Raw genomic sequence first — 17,286 nt, 5'->3', positions numbered from 1 at the left:
GAACTGCTCCCCACAGAGAAGCTTAGGCCTGGGGCATGCAGCGGGGAGGGGGATTGGACCCCATGTTTAGCTCTGGGGACCGGGACAGTCAAGCTTGCCACTCTTTGTGGATCAAATGCCTTCTAAGCGCAGATGGGTGAGTTGTCGCACCTTCTGTGATTCTGCTTCCATGGGGCAGGGGGATGGTGCACGGAGCCCTGCCCTGGGCCTATGAGAGGCTCTGGGAGGTGGAAACGACCCCTTCAAAAGCTCTTCTCCTCAAGACCCTGCCTCTAATGAAAGGATATGCCCTCCATGTGACAAATTCTAATAGGCCCATGGCTCTGGGCGCCTATTTCAGGGAAGATTCCTGGGAAAAAACAACCATTCTAGGGGCACCAGTGTGCCTCCCTTTGGGCCTGCCTGAAATTCCTTGTGAGAGAAACCAGCCAACAAAATGTGCGCCTCATGCCTACCCCTCCCCAGTCTGCAGGCTTCACTCCCCCAGGGAGCCCCTCCAACTGACTTGTCCTGCACCTCTCTCTGAATTGCTAAGCTCTTGGTGAGCAGCACTTTGGCACCTAAGGTGTGCTCTCCTAGGCTATTAGTAACATCTATACTTCATTTAGCACCTGGTTTCCCAGTCCCTAACCCAGGGCTTGGCACACTGTCTGAATGGCAAAAGTTTACTGACACAGCTGTTAATCTCATTGCTCAGATGATGCCTGGTCAGCACCATGTCTGGGCATGAGCAGGATATGGTCTCCACTCAGAGAGGAGGGTCATCAAATAAATATTATACCAGGTGTACTCAATTTCATGTATTGATACAAAAATCAGATTTGCACATGAACATATATAAACATAGTATAGACTGAGCTAATTAAGCTGGAGTAAAGAATCTACAGTTCATGGATAACATGTCTTTCCTTACCTGACCTAGAATAGTTTTAGCAATCCTTCACATCAGGAAGTGCTTCTGATCACCTAGCTTAAATCGCTCCTACTGCTGAGGCTGGCCATCTTTGGATTCTGGCCTCAGGGAAATGCAAAGGTCTGCAATGTAGGGATGGCTAGTTTTCTTCCTCCCTAGTTGGAGCTTTTCCTCCACCCTGTTTTGGTCTCCAAGATCACCTGGTCGGAAAATGGGGAGAGGGTAGCTGGATGGACTCTTAACAGTGTTCTTTGCAGAGGGAGGGCCTGCTTATTTCTTGTTATCAAGCGCCAGGGATCTCCATCCTGTGCCAGACACCTCACAGCGATGCCTTTGCCTCCTCAGTCTGGGCAAGACCCATATCTCGGCCTCTGGGGCCAAGCTGGCCATTTGGCAGGCTTCTCTTGTCATTAACCAGATGTTCACAGGGCAGGCAGTGGCCCGCCAGCTTGGTGATTAATAGTTATCAGTGAGTGTTTAGGAAACATGGTGTGGCATGGCTTGGGTTTGATTAGTCTGCAAATACAAATGAGAAGTGCTGAGTTTGGAGAAGGACACTGTTGGGAGCTAGAGAGCACAGCAGGAGGTTGTTCTGAACACTTTTGTTCTTCTATCCCATGGCTCCAGCCAGAGAAGGCTCCACACTCAACCTTCAGAAGGCAGAGATAAGGGAGAGGAGGCATAGTGGCCTTCTATCACAGGACCCCTCTGAGAAGAACGGAATCCTGAACACAGGAGCAGAAGTGATAAATGTGTGCCTACAGAGGCCTCTGCTCAGAGTAGAGAGAGCCAGCTCTGTGACCTCTCAGATGCCAGCTCTGTATTCTCCATGTCTTTGACAGGCCCTGGGCTTGGTGCCTCAGCTGCTCGCCAGTGGGGCTGTGTTCCCAGCCCCCAAGCCCTGGGCACCCATCCCACTCCTGGCCAGCTCGGTTCTTTTGACAATCTTACTGCAGTTTCTTTGGAAACCTTCTTTGGAGCCTCATTCTCCAGCAATTAGTCAATGTGCTGTCACATTGTGTTTAATAGGCAAGAGAGCTGGGAGACAAAGTCATCCACAGCTGGGGGCTGGAAATGGTTCTCACTAAAGAAAGGCACGCTCATCTGAAATGTTCAAGACTTCTTTGGGTCATTCTCTCCCAGGGATGATTAAGACAGAGGTAGAGGAGGAAAGAGCTTTTACTTTGGGCAGGCCAAGTGGAGGAAGATTTGCTAAGTCATGACTTTTCTTCTCCCAGAATTTGTATCTTCAAACTTAACTCCTGTGTCTGGAACCTTAAGGAAGGGAAAAGGGGGCCAAAGAAGTGGCAAGAGCAATGAATTAAAGGGGAGAGGAGCATTTGGGCAGCTTCGCTGCAGCAACAATAGGATCTGCAGAGGTATCGGGCCAATCTAATTCATCAGGAAAGGCTGTGAGGAGGTTTAACCATGGCTGTGAAAGCTTTGCCTTTATTTTGGTTCCACTCTCTGCTCACCCTGAACAGTTTCCTTGTGTGGATGAGAAGGGCCATCATTGTCACAAAAAGCCAGAGCTAACACTTATGTAATGCTATATTTATTTAATGATCACAACAACCCTTTGAAGTCGATGCTCTTATTACCCCATTTTCAGAATGGAGAAATTAAGATAGAGAGGCTGAATGATTTTTTGGATCAGAGAACTCAAAAGCATTGGCACATGACTTGAACGTAGGGATTCTGGCTCCAGAACTCCTGTGCCTGGTTCTAGGGAGTCCATCTTCAGTCCTGTGGTCTCATACTTTGAAGTCTTGCCATTTTGATGTCTAGTAGTCTTGTAGTGTTCTCAGACATCTCCTGGAGGGAGAGACTTGGGCTCACGTTCAAATATTTTAGACCCAAAAATGTACTCAATCTGACCAAACCCTTACTTATTCAAATTCTAGTATGATCAAATATATGAGCACTGGGGCAGCACAGGAAGTAGTGGCTCTGCTGAAAAGCAAATACAAGATCTTCTGGTTCCTGTGGTGAATTCCACATCTCTAACAGAAGGATTAAAGCCACAAGCCCATCCTAAACCTGCTCAACTCCTGATCGGATTTAACTAACCAGCCCATCACTCTAGCTGCCTAACAAAGGAAAAGACATTCCTTTTTGGAAAAAATAACAATAACAATTAACTTCAGCTTGTAGTATTTCTTACACATTATCTACAACATAAAATAAAAATTATAGGGCACGAAGAAACAGGATAATGTGTACCATAGTCAAGAGGAAAATTAGTCAATAGAACAGATCTATACACAGCCAATGTCTTGGAATGATCATAAAACCACTGTGAAATAACTATAATAAATATGATTTTTAAATCTCCAGGAAAAGATGGATATAGTAGATGAAATCCCACAATAAAAATACAAGATCTAAACTAGATATTTACTGGATGGCATTAATAGCAGATAAGATACATAGAAAGAAAAGATCTATGAACTTAGGGACAGCTAAATAGAAATCATTCATAAAGAGAAAAAATTGACAAGCTCAGTGACTTGTTGGACAGAATCAAGTGGTAAAACATGTGAGTAATTGGAGTTTCAGAGGAGGAGAGAAAGAATGGGACAGAAAAAATATTGGAAGAAATATAGGTGAATAAATTTCTAAAAGTGACAAAAAACAAACAGTAACTTCTACATTAGTTTGCTCAAGCAGTGCAGCCACATCAGAAACAACTGCTACAATGGGAATTACCACCTGATTATGTTTATGACAATCCCTGGCCATTCCCTAAGACCCATCCTGTCTCTGCACAGGCCAAATAGGCACACTGAAGAGGGATATGGGTCTCCAGAAATTAGTCTCCTGCAATAATGGGTCTCATGGAATTAAGTGTCAGTTCAGAGCTAGTGTCCAGTAATCCTGAAAAATCTGTTTTTTTCCCCCTCCAATGTTATTACCCTAGTAAATGGCTGCAGCCCTCTTCCCTCTTGGGGAAGGCTGCATAATGATTAACAGCATGGGTTATTGGCAATGTAACAGGATTGTCCCCCATGAGACATGCCCATTCAAGGGATTCTGTGAATGACTCAATCAGCTGAGGGGCTATGACTGTCTGTTTTTGTGATTCAAGCCAGACTTCTGTTCACTAGACCCATAACTTTTCTGCTTAGACATATTAAGCAAGAATTTAATATGCATCCCATCTACTTCTTTTCTGGAGATACCATGACCAACTAGTAAACATCAGAGGTCTTGTCAACTCAGACTGTTCTGAAAATCTTTGGCTCCTGTGTCCATCACGGTAACCATGCCCACCACATCTTTGATGAGTAAGTGCTGCAGTTTGGTCCCTGCTCTCTCAGGATCCCAGTTTGATATTATTCCCATAGCATTTATGGATCTCAGTTTGATGGTAGGAATTCCTTCTGTAATTTCTGACATAGAGAAGAGCAACCACAGAGCTCTTCAAGGATGCTGGGCTCCTCTTGCAAATTTATTTCTCACAGCCATGGTGAAAGTTATGCACTCTGACATTAGTGAGTAGTTCTCACATGACAAATGCACTCTAACATTCTAATTTCCTTGAGCCTTTGGGTACCACCCTCCTCAGCTTATGGAGAAAATTCTGACTTTTCAATTTCATTTAGTGTAGGCTAACTTTGGGTCCTTGTATCAGTCAACCAATCAAACCAATAGTAACTTTTATTTTTTATCTTATTTAATCCTCACCCAAGGATATGTTTATTGATTTTAGAGAGAGAGAGAAAGGGGTGGAGAGAGATGTAAGAGAGAGAAACATTGATGGGAGAGGAACCATTGATCAGTTGCCTCCCATGCCCCAATCTGCAACCTTTTGGTGTACAGGATGGTGCTCCAACAGAGATGCCTGGCCAGGGCCAAACCAACAGTTTGAAGCCCCAGGAGCTAAAATGGTGAATCCAGAATCTGTGTTTAGTGGTCCTATATCAATAAACTTGGCCCAATCCAAATCCAACTTCATATTCCTTCCATGACAATCCCACACCCCTAATCCCCCAATGGAAATGTATATTAGGGTGTTGGATATATATATATCCATGCCAGCTTTCGATTTATATAAATTAAAATATCATGCATTTCTTTGGGTGTGTATCACACCTCCCAATGAGTCACTTTATACCCACTTTGGGGCCTGCTTGGAGTTGAATCTAGTTGTGGAGGTAGGTCCTGAAAAATCAGCAATACCTTGCATGCAAGTACCTCAAAGGAGGCCAATGCAATTCTTCAGGAAAAGGAAAACTCTGTCAGGTAGGGTTAGAAGGAGATTCTACTGGCAAAGACTTTGTGTAATTTAGGGACTTGAGGATGTAGCTTCATCCAAATTTGCCTATATGTTGCAATTCCAATATTCAAGATCCCATTTCTTCCCAACATATGCCTCACCTTTAACAAAAAGAGACCCTGAAAGGATGGGAATTCAATTGGTGTTGTAATTTGGGCATTTGCAAGGTTAGACTTCCAATTTGGTTTCTAGAAATCTTGGCCCTGACCTACAGGAAATAAGGATATTTTGTCCAAAGAAGTCATAGAAGATTTGGGTACTATATATAGACCCTGATGGAGAATTTTAAATCCTTGTGCTCATGTTTGTCTTTTTCTAAGTTTTCCAGCAAAGTTAGCAGTAATCAACCAACCAACCCACCACATTATATTCCTTATTTTGACTAAAATGTGCTAAGACAGGTTGAAACACATATTCATTCTATTGCCTTTGACCTTGGTGGCAAACATATCCTATAGAGCTAGGGTGTTTCACCCTAGAGTTGAATGCACATAAACCTGGCCTAGGAATCAGAGAAGCTGCATTTGAAGGCAGAACAATTGCAACTGCTGCTTCATGCTAACGAATATGGAATCAACACATCAGCAATGACATGTGTGTACTATAAAATGGTTCCCTCCTCCTTTGTGCCTTCCAAGTCTCACAAGAGTCTCTCTCGTGACCCATTGTAACTGGAAACATAAGAAAGAGAAGTCTGTGAAATGTAGTTCAGGTGGCCAAGGTGACATGTTTTAAAGTCTTTGGATCTGTGTGTACAGAGCTTCAAAAACATGAAGCAAAATCTACAGAACTAGAGGGAGAAAAGTACTAATCCTCAACCATGGTTAAAAATTTGTTTTAACACTTCTTTCTTGGTAGTTGATATAACAAATGTACAAAGAAATCAACAAGGCTGGAGAAAATTTGAATAGTTTTATGACACAATCAGGTAACCTGACCTAACTGGCATTTATAGAACACTGAACTGCCAATGTACAGACTTCACATTGTTGTTGAGTGCACACTGAAAAATTCAGTAGTATAAATCACATGTTGGGCCATAAAAAATCTCAATGAAGTTCAAAAGATTGAAATCATGCAGAGTATGTTTTTTATCATAATAGAATTAAGTTAGGAACCAAAAGCAATAATTTATCTAGAAAATCTCAAAATTTTTGGAAATTAAGCAGCATTGAGAACAGGGTCAGGAAGAAATCACAAGAAGTTAGGAAATATTCAAAATGGAATGATAGTGAAAACACAATGCTGTGAACCAAATGTGGTGCCCCCTAAGGTTCATATGTTTAAATCCTACCCCACAATGTGATGATATTAGGAGGTGTGGCTTTTGGGAGGTAACTAGGGCATGAGGGTTAGCCCTCGTGAATGGGACTAGTGCCTTTTGGGAAGAGACACAGGGCTTGCTCCCTTGCTTTGCTCTCTGGCATGTGAGGATACAAGGAGAAGACAACCATCTGCAAACCAGAAAACAGGCCCTCACCAGATAGTGGATCTGATGGCACCTTGATCTTGGACTTCTGAGCCTCCAGAACTGTGAGAAATAAATGTTTGTTTTTTAAGTCACCCTGTCTGTGGTATTCTGTTATAGCAGCCTGAGCTAAGACACACAACATATGAAAACTTGTGGGATGGAGTTAAAGAAATCTTAGAGGAAGATTTATAGCTTAAATACTTTTATTAGAAAAAACCAAAAGTATAAAATCAATGATCAAAGCTTTCATTTTATAAAGTAGAGGAAGAAGAGCAAATAAAATCCATGTAAGTCAAAGCAAAGAAATAACAAAGATGAGAACAGGAATCAACAAAGTATAAATAAAACACTGAAGAAAACCAACAAAGCCAAAAGTTGTTTTTTGAAAATGCTAATTAAATTGATAACATCTAGCTAGACTGATCAAGAAAAACATCAAAAGAAACAGATTATAACTAAATGAAGGTAGCATTACTACAGATCATATGGACACTCAACAGAGACTATTATGACAATATTATACCCATAAATTTGACATCTGAGCTGAAATGGATAGATTCCTTAGAAAAATACCTTGTCAAAACTGATGTAAGAATGCATAGAAAATGGAAATAGCCTTCTATCTCTTAAATAAATTGAATTAATAATTTAAAATCTTTCCACAAAAAGGAGGCCCAGATGATTTTAATGGTGAATTATATCAGACATTTAGGGAAGAAAAATGTCAATCTCACCTAAACTTTTTCAGAAAATGCATGAAGAGATAACTTCCTAACTTCTGTGATTAACTCAGCATAACTAATTACCAGAGAAGATAAGAGAAAGTTACTGATCTACTTTCTTACAAATACAGATACAAAAATCTGCAACAAAGTATTAGTAAACAAAACCCAGCAGTATTTAAGAAAATAATGCATCCTGACAAAGTGTTGTTTCAACATTTGAAATCAATCTTTGGAGCTCAACACATTAACAGAATAAAGGAGAGAAGTCATAATCATCTCAACAAATGCAATAGAAGTATGTGACAAAATTCAGCACCAATTCATGATTTAGAAAAGCTCTCAGAAAATTAGAAATAGAGGATAACTTTTTAGTCTGATAAAAGATTTATAGAGAGCCCCCACCTAAAATTATATTCAATGGTGACATTTATAGATCACTGGAACGAAGGAAGGATGCCTGTCTTCTCCAATTCTAATATGTTACTGAATGGCCATCCTCATCAGTACAGTATAGCAAGAGGAAAGAACAAGAAATAAAAGACATACAGATAGGAAAAATGAAGTCAAGTAGTCTATATTCAAAAGTGATGAAAATGTTTCTACATGGAAAACAAAGGAACATGCAAGAAAAGTCCCACTAGAATTAATATGTGATGCAAGCAAGGCTGCAAAAATAGAAGGTCAATATATATACTAACAACTGGAGAATAAAAATGTAAAAATATCATACACAGTAGCATAAAATAAAATAGTTATGAATAAGTTTAATTGAAAAATACAAGACCTCCTCAAATAGGTTATTTGTTCAAACAACTGTTAGACTTACAAATAAAAGTTCACAAATCGTAAGTGTATATCTTGAACTTTGCATACATACATACCTGTGTAATCATTACCCTGATCATTCCCAGGACCTCAGAGTGTTCCTCCGGTGCACTTTCCCAGTTAGTGCACCTCTCCTAAGGTAACTGCCATTTGGACCTCTATCACTACAGATTAGTTTAGCCTGAGATTTAATTTCTTATACATGGAATTACATAAATGGAATGTACTCCCTTATATCTTTCATTCAGTATTCTGTGAGATCCATACTGCTGTACATTTCAGTAGTATTTTTTAAAAATAATATGCTATGTAATATTATAAAAAATACAAGACCTCTACACTGTAATCTATAAAATATTGTAGAGAGAAATTAAACATGAACTAAACAAATGTAGAGCTGTATCAGTGTTCTTGGATTGTAAGACTTAATATTGTGAAGATAATCTGTTCTCCCCAAATTGATCTATAGAGTTAATGCTATTCCAACCAACTCTAGCAGGCTATTCTGTGTGAATTAGCAAACTGCTTCTAAAATGTATGTATATGAAAATGCTGAGGATCTGGAAAAAACAAAATAATCATGTAAAAGAAGAACTAAGTTGGAGGACTCACACTACTTTATTTCAAAGTTAATATAAAACTATGGTAGTCAAGTGAGTGTTGACCTGGCATATTAATGGAGCAGATCAGAGCGGACACACATGTACAGTAAACTGACTTTTGACAAAGGTGGCAACACAACTGAAACAAAGGAAGTATTGTTCCAAAGGATCTGCCCCCTGTGACTCAGTGGGGAAATGAACCCTGGTGCTTGAGCCACTTATTTGTATGAAAAAAAATGAACTCACATTCTTAACTTACACCATACACAAAATTTGTATACCATACAAATACAAATGCATTTGTTAACTTACACCATATGCCATAATTTGACATGAATCATAGAACTAAGAGTAAAAGCTATAATTATAAAACTTCTGGAAGAAAATATAGGAGAATATTTTTGTGACCTGGGGGTAGACAAAGATTAGGCAGGGAACAAAAAATTGAATCATAAAAGAAAAAAAAATAAAATATTGGTCTTTATCAAGATTAAAAACTGCTTTTCAGAAGACAACACTATGAAAATCACAGATTAGGAGAAGATATTTACAATGTGTATATCTGACAAAGGATTTGTTTCCAGAATAATATAAACTGATATAATTCAATAAAGAAAAGGCAAATAGCTCAAGAAGAAATTGGATGAACAGACGCTTTGCAAAAGAAGATATACACGAAAAGTCAATAAACACATGAAGAAATTATCTCTGTCAATAGCCACCATGGAAATGCAATTAAAACTACAATGGGATACCAGTCGCCATTATAATAGCTATTTTCAACCCATGTGCCACAAGAACTTTTAAAACATGTGATACCTGACTCTTTAGTCAGAGACACTGACCTCTTTTCCCTTAGATTGTCAAAGAAAAATATGACAACAGCCAACACAACAATAGCCATTCAGTGTAAATGAATCAAATTATACATATTTTTTGTCAAATCAGCAAAAAATATAGTTTTTGGTGTGCCACAGAATTTTGGTAATTAGTTTATATGTGCCATGAGATGAAAAAGTTTGAAAATCACTGCAAAATAATAACTAAAATTAAAAAGGCTGATAAGATTAACTGGCCAGCATGTAAGCAACTTGAATGCTCACACATTACTGGTGGGATCATAAAATGATGCAACTATTCTAAAAACCTGTTAGGCAATTTCTAATAAAATTAAACACCTACCCTAAGACCCCTCAATACCCGCTTCTATGTATTTACTCAAAGGAAATAAAAACATACATCCTCAAAATTGCTTATACGAGAATGTTGGTAACATCTTTATTCATGACAATCCAAATACCCATCAACAAGTGAATGGATAGATACACGGTGGTATGGTCACAAAGTGGAATATTAGTTAACAAGAAGGATAAGAGCAATAGCATCAGCAGGAAAAAAGGAACAAGCCTTGGAGACATGCAAGAAAATGAATGAATCTCAAAAACTTTGAGCAAAAGGAACCAGACACAAACATGTACATATTGTAATAAGATTCAATTTATGTGAAGTTCTAAATCTGGCAGAAGGAAGCTTTGGTGATAGAAATTAGATCATTTGTTGTCTGGAGTGGAGGTGAGGATTAACTGCAAACAGGCATGAAAGATTTTCTGGGGTGATGCAAATGTTCTGTACCTTGATTATGGTGTAGTTACACAGATGTACATTTGTCAAAATTCTTACACGTTGCCATACATTTAAAATCTGTGCTTTTTATTGTGTGCAAGTTATACTAAAAGTTATAGTAAAATGACACCAAAAAATGTCAATACTATTGGTGATGACTTAGAATGTTTGCTGATATCTTGAATGGACGAAGACCCTGCCTCATCACCACATGCAGATTAATTGTGTTCTCCTTGTGCTAGAGGCAGTTGTAATGGGTAATCTAGTTTCTTTCTTACCACAAAGCACTTAAATAATGATAGATAAAGGAACTTGTTTTCTATTCTTAAAAACAAACAAAAATAGTATACACACAGAAGACCTCCTTTAATAACTTGTTCAGTGACAGCACTCTCACCATGGCAGAAAGTTTTGTTTCAGATCTAACTTGAATCTCTCATGTTGTACCTGACTGACACTTTATTTTGTTTTTTGGTAAATTGGAGCTTTCCCAGGTCAGGGCATTAGTTTCTCCTTTGATAGTCCAAAGCTATTTGCTTGGGGCTGGAGTTGTTTCTAATGCTGCAGGTGGCCTCTGGCCTAGCTGCCCCACAGTACACCTCTGTGGCTTGCCTGGTAGCATCATCAACATCCACGAAGAATTGGGCGGGACAGTCCTGGGGCCCCTGCCCCAGTGTACTCCCAGGAGCTTTGAGTGCATTGACACTGACTTTCCTTTCCTGTCACACAGGAGATGCTGAAGGATGAGGTGCGGACACTCACTTACCGGAACTCCATGTACCACAACAAGCACGTGTTCAAAGACAAAGTGGTGCTGGATGTTGGGAGTGGTACCGGGATCCTTTCCATGTTTGCTGCCAAAGCAGGAGCCAAGAAGGTGTTTGGGGTGAGCATGCCGCTCCCTCCCTCATGCTGGCCTCTGCCGAGCTGGCCCTGCCCTCTGCCTTCTCTGGCCCTTCCTAGAAATGTTACAAATGCTGGTCCGTCTCTTTGCTGAGATCACACCCTCAAGGAGAAAATCAAGTGTAACTCTCAGGAGGTAGGACAGTCTCCCATGGCTCCCTGTCACTTGGGCATTGCTCCTGGTTGCTTGCCCTGGCAACTGCTGACATTTGCAGAAGATTTTTAACTTTTCAGAAATACTTTCAGGATCATCATTACCTTACAGTGCTTGGGGGCAGTGCCCCATTGTTCCACATGTGAGCTCTGGCTTGAATCTGTTTTTCCAACTCACGAGATGTGGGACCGTGGGTAATTCACTCCTCTGGACCTCATTTTCCCCATCTATAAAATGGGCATGATAACAGTAGCTTGCTCATGGGGTCATTGTGAGGAGTAAAAAGTTTAATACATATGTAACATTCTTAGAACAGTGCCTGGAATATGACAGATGCTCAGTGTTTACGAGTATAGTTGGGATAAGGGCCTTAGGACATGACAACAAGAAAACCCTCTTTGTCCTTGAAAGGGAACTTCATAAATCTAAATTCTGCTACTCTGGCTGCTGCAACCTCCCTGGCTAGAGGTGGAGGCTGACCCCCAGGGAAACCTCGCAGCCTTCCTCTGGCTCCCACAATGTAGCTGTTCACAGCCTGAGGACTGGATGCTGGGAGAGTCTGGAGCTTGGAAGAAATTGTGAAAAGGAGAGCTCCAAGCTGCTGCCTGACATTTAAAAAGTGCAGTGAGTCTAGGCCTGGGAAATGGGAATTAATCTTGATCAAAATTAAAGTTACACTACAATCAGACTCACAGCATATGCACAAGACAGCCCACTTGCAGAGGCTCACAGGGAGCCGGACAGCTTTTGGTGGGGCTTTATTCTCTGTGCATTTAGCTGGGTCAAGAGACACTGTCCTGAGAGCCCCCGGCTCCCAGGTTGACTGGAGCCCTCCAAGTCCCCAACTCAGAGGTCTGCCCCAAAGTCTTCAGCAGGGACAGAACTGCTCCCCACATCTGACCCGCAAAGCATTTGGGTCTTGGCTGTAGAGATCTTCTGGAAACCTGGGCTGTCCCCAAGGCACTTCTGCTATTGCCTTGCCCAGAAAAGCTGTGATGCCCAGAAAAGATGTAATGTCAGCTGAGGCTCGACATTAGGGTACACAGCCAATCTGAAGCCCAAGGTCAAGTTCTGCCATCATCACAGGTACTGCCCCATCCTCCTTTCAGTTTTCCTTTACAAGTCCCTCCTCATCAAACTGGGGCCTCCTGTCCAATGAGACTCCACCTCCAATGAGTTCACACAGCCTCTGAGCTGTGAGACTATGTGTTGACCCCCAAGGGCCTCCCTTCCCAGTGCTGTCTTTAAAGCTCGTCTCAGCTCCCGTCTCTGCCGGGCACTTGGGAGCCAAGGGCTGAGCAGGGAGAGGCAGGGCCACCTGTCACTGGCTTCCACATTGGCGGGGGCTGCAGCCAAGGAGCTGTCAGGAGGCTCTTGCACCGTCCCTTCCAGTGGTGGTGACTCGTCCCATCTGTCTGCCTCCCTCTTTTTTGCTATAATAGCTCTTTTACAAACAGCTCTGCCACAGTTAGCTGGGCTTCTATCTGGATGGCTCATTTCACAGTTTCTCCTGTTCCAGGCTCTCCCTTCCACCCACAGCTCTTCTCCAGTAGGGGATTCTGGTTGGCAGTAAAGAGACAGACAGACGGACTGAGGAAATTGACAGAAACAGCAAATGGAGACAATAGACAGAAGGATGAAAAGACTCAGAGGAAAGCTAGAGGAATGGGAGGGAGATCAACAAAAAGGAGAAAGAAAGCAAACTAGAAGTACAAAAGAAAAATGGGAAAAAAAGAGAGAGTAAAGAAAAAAGATGGGAGAAGGGAAAGGTGGAGGTCAAAGAAAGAAAGAGAGCAAAGCGAGCAGGAATGCAGCCTCACACACCCTGTGGCTTTCGGAGGGCCCGTCAGCACTCACTGCAGCCTCACACTGGCCGTGCGAAACAGGGGCTGTGAGTTCATTATGAGGAAACCAAAGCACGGTTGGAAAGTGGCAGTGGCCAGATGTGAGTCCAAGCTGTCTGGCTCCAGATCCCATCTTCTTTATGACTAAACTCAGTACCCTCTTGCAAACGGAATGAAAATATGGCAAGGCAGGAGAAAGAAGAGGAGAGAAATGCAGTCTTGCCAACAACAGAACTGTTGCCACAGGACCTGGTAGCTCAGGAAACCGTGGGTCCTCTGGGGTCTGAGTCCTGGCTAGTGCCTGCCTCCTCTACCAGAGCAATGCTTTCCTGACCCTGTAGGTGCCCCCACGTTCCCGATGGCTTTGATGGAAGCTGCCAGCAACCGGCTCAGTGCCCCTGTGCTAAATGTCCAAGGCCCTGGGGGCAGTCTGAAGTTGGGCCTGAATGTGGAGGTGAGGGGGGCCCCAGGGCCTGAATGCAGGCTGGTCTCTGTAGGCCAGCTAAAGAGGTGAGAACAGCTCTTGGAGGCTGCCACTCTGTTTCCAGCACCTGCTGGCCCTCCCTGGCATGCCTAGGACCTCTACCCCCCAGCAGGGGTTTGATCTTCTGCTACTCCCACAAGGTCCTTTTCTCAGCTGATGGTTGATTAATCCCTCAAATACCTCAGCCCTCTGCTCAGGAGATCTTAGGAGCATGGAAAAACTTTTAGATTCAAAAGAATCAATTCTTTCAAAGGTGGAGACTGCAGAAGAGGTGACAGTTAATGTGTGTGTGTGTGTGTGTGTGTGTGTGTGTGTGTGTGTGTGTGTGTGTGTGTGTTTAAGGATCTTAAGACTGGCCCTTAGTTGGCATTTTTCAGAAGGCCCTTGTCCTAGAATGCTTCCAGTTTAACCAGTGAGGGCTGGAGGATGGGAAGGTGATGTTGAGGGAGGCTCACAGCACCTCTGGTTGGTCTTACATCCTCTCTTGGGAGGACAGTGGCTCCCACCTCAGACATGGGACCCTTCACCGCAAAGCATAGGACGGGTTCCAGCCTCAAGGAAAGGCAGCCCAATTAGTGGAGGAGCTGCTGGCCTGCAAGTTGAGAGGGCTGCATTGTAGTTTCTAATTTGCCAGAAATAAACAGTGACAGCTGTGGGCAAGTCATTGCACCCCTGTGGCCTTCAGCTTCTCCATTCATTAAATTGGTGTTGGTCATATTTTTGATGTTTTGCTCCTTTGTTCTGTACCCTTTCTAGATTGAATGTTCCAGTATTTCTGACTACTCAGAGAAGATCATTAAGGCCAACCATTTGGACAACAGTAAGACATGCCTCCATGTGTTTTCCCATGGATAGAGCGGGGAGGGGAGCTATAGTTCCTTGTTTGGATGGCATAGACTGATATAAGAGAGGAGAGGTCAGAGCACTTGGCCTTGGGGAGGAGGAGGAGACTAGCTGAGGCATTGTTAGCAGAATTGTGGTCATGGGATTCTGAGATTCCAAATCCCTGTCACGTCAGTCAAGGCCCATTTGTCCAGTTCAGCTTCCTGTGAGTCCAGGCTATGGCTAAATTCTTAGTTGCCATGCCCTCTGCTTGGCCCCAGATATAGACAATCTATTGAGTTTTTCAAAATGGCAGCTGTTCCTCCTTCTCCTGTTCCCTCTCCACAACCCCCAGGCCTACCTCTACCCACCCAGACTCTGACCCAGTGGCAGACCCACACTCTGACTTTGGGGAAATGTGGTGTCCTACTGCCCACAGGCCCTGCTGCTTAGTAATTGGGTTGTCTATGAGATCGGGACCTTTCCAAGCTGTAGTCTGATTATAGAAGTGCATTCCCTTCCCTTTCTCTCCTTACTCCTTTCCCATGTGTTGCAACATTCTCCAGGCTCTTCCCTCTGGAACCTATCTTGAACACACTCATGTCCACAAATGCCCCTGATTGTTAGATGTCTTTGTATCTTTCAGCCATTATCAATCAGCAGAATGGGATTTAGACACTAGGCCCTGTGTTGAGTGGGGCCAGATCATGTAGGGTTTGCAAACAAAGAAAATAAATTTCTAAGGATGATGGGGGGCTTTTGAGACTTTTAAACAAAGGAAAAGCATTCTCTATGGAGAATGTAGGCAGACAAAGTCTGAGGCTATTTCAGTGCTCCAGGGAGAGGTGTTGTGGTCTGGACTAAGGTGGTGACCTTGGAGGAATAGAGGGTGACCCCCTGGGCTATGCTTGGAAATAGAGGCAAGAGAACCTGCTGGTGGACCATATATGGGAATGGGGAAAAGACAGGAGCAAGGGCTAACTTTTTTGCCTTGAGTTAGCCAAGGGCTAACTTTTAGATGGTGGAAGATGAGGTAGAGGAGTCATGGGGTTGACAGGAGGGAGAAAGAAGTCCAGAGTTCTCTCTTGCACATGTTAGGTTTGAGAAACCCTTAGATATCCAGGTAGACATGTTGAATGAGACTTGAATACATAAGTCTAGAGTTCCAGGGAGAGTCAGATCATGGCATACACACTTGGGAGTCCTAAGCATACGGATGGTATTTAAAGCTACACAATGAGGTCACTTAGGAATGAAGCATAGCTACAGAAAGAAACGGGCCAGCAGAGAGGCTGAGAAGATACATTCAGTGAAGCTGGTGGACATTCAGAAGAGAGGAGGACCATGAAATCAAGGGAAGTAGGAAGTCATCAGCTATAGGGAATGCTAAGGGCTCAAGTAGGATAAGAACAGAAGAGTGACCGTTGAATTAGGCTACATGGAGGTTGCTGGTGCTCTTAACAAGAGCAGATTGAGTGTAGAGGTGGGGACTAAAGTCCAGCTAGAGTAGGTTAGGGAGAGGCTGTGGAGTAAAGACTATAAATAAGTCCTCACTGCTGTAATGGGGAACAGAAAAATGGAATAGTACCTACAGGGGGGTGCGGGCTCAAGAAAGTAAGTTATTTTTTTAAGGATAGGAGATATGAAAATATGTGTGTATGATTCAATGGTCCAGTAGAGAGAGAGCAAATTTGCAGGTAGAAGAAACAGTAAATTCAGGAGCAAGGACCTTGAGAAGGTAGGAGGTCCTGGGGTGCAAAGCTCAGGTAGAGGGTTGGTCTTTTTCTTGGAGTAGAGACAGTTTAACCACAGTAACAGAGGGAAAGGGGGGCATGAGGGTCCAGGTGGAGGTGTGCTGGTGGTGGGAAGTCCCTGCTTTACTGCTTCCATTTTCTCAGTGAAGAATGAGGCAGTCATTGGCAGAAAAGACCAGGAGTGCAGGGGTGTAAATGTGTTGGAGGGAGATGAGAAGGAATAGAATGGACTTTCAGAGGAAGGGAGGGAGAGAAAACAAACATGCTGCACTAGTGAGGATGGCTGGGGGGCAGTCAGCACTTGTTAGAGGTCAGTGCTTGTCAGAGGTGCATGGACATAGATATGCAGTGAGCCCAGTTCTCATACTGTGCTCAGCAGCCTGGGCACAAGTGGAGGGAGAGCTGCTTGTAAAGGGGCTTTGCTGGGAGGACACACAGAAGGAGGGAGGAGCCAGAGTTACACCAGTAATGGACCATGAAGTCTAAATTCAGTGAACAAAGAAGTGAGGGAATGAAGGGGGTACAGGTGGATGAGTGCTAGTGAAAAAGGCCAGGGTAATGGATGAGCAACATCTGCGGGGCCATGAGCAGAGCTGAGATCCAGAAGCCCCTTTCCAGCCAGAGAAGGAGAAACGTTGCTCAGATACCACTGACCCGGGGCTTGGCGTACAACCTCTCTTGGTTCACTTAGGGGGCCAGATCTCTTATGTATGCCCCTCAGGAAAGTACTTGAGCTGGGTAGGAAAGACAGAGAGATGACCTCTCTACTTGTCTACTAAAGATGGAAAAAGAAAATGACAGTTCTCTACAATGGTGACACAGCCTGGTATCTGCATGTTTTCACCTGACCTCCCTTTTTCCTAACTCCGTGAAATAGGGCATGTGGT

General features: G+C 42.9%; 1 protein-coding gene across 1 annotated transcript in view; it reads left to right on the top strand.

The window, feature by feature from the left end:
* PRMT8 (protein arginine methyltransferase 8) overlaps positions 1-17,286 on the top strand; it is a 91,885-nt gene that overhangs the window by 40,305 nt on the left and 34,294 nt on the right. Inside the window, exons 3-4 of the mRNA XM_045830573.1 lie at positions 11,169-11,324; positions 14,580-14,643. Coding sequence (XP_045686529.1) covers positions 11,169-11,324; positions 14,580-14,643 — 220 coding nt within the window. The remainder of the gene's footprint in view (positions 1-11,168; positions 11,325-14,579; positions 14,644-17,286) is intronic.

The sequence above is a fragment of the Phyllostomus hastatus genome, unplaced genomic scaffold (genome assembly GCF_019186645.2).
Source record: "Phyllostomus hastatus isolate PE091 unplaced genomic scaffold, TTU_PhHast_1.1 phas_contig_152, whole genome shotgun sequence".
Lineage (NCBI taxonomy): Eukaryota > Metazoa > Chordata > Mammalia > Chiroptera > Phyllostomidae > Phyllostomus > Phyllostomus hastatus.
Note: the sequence above shows the minus strand (reverse complement) of the source record. Positions and strands in the feature narration are given on the sequence as shown.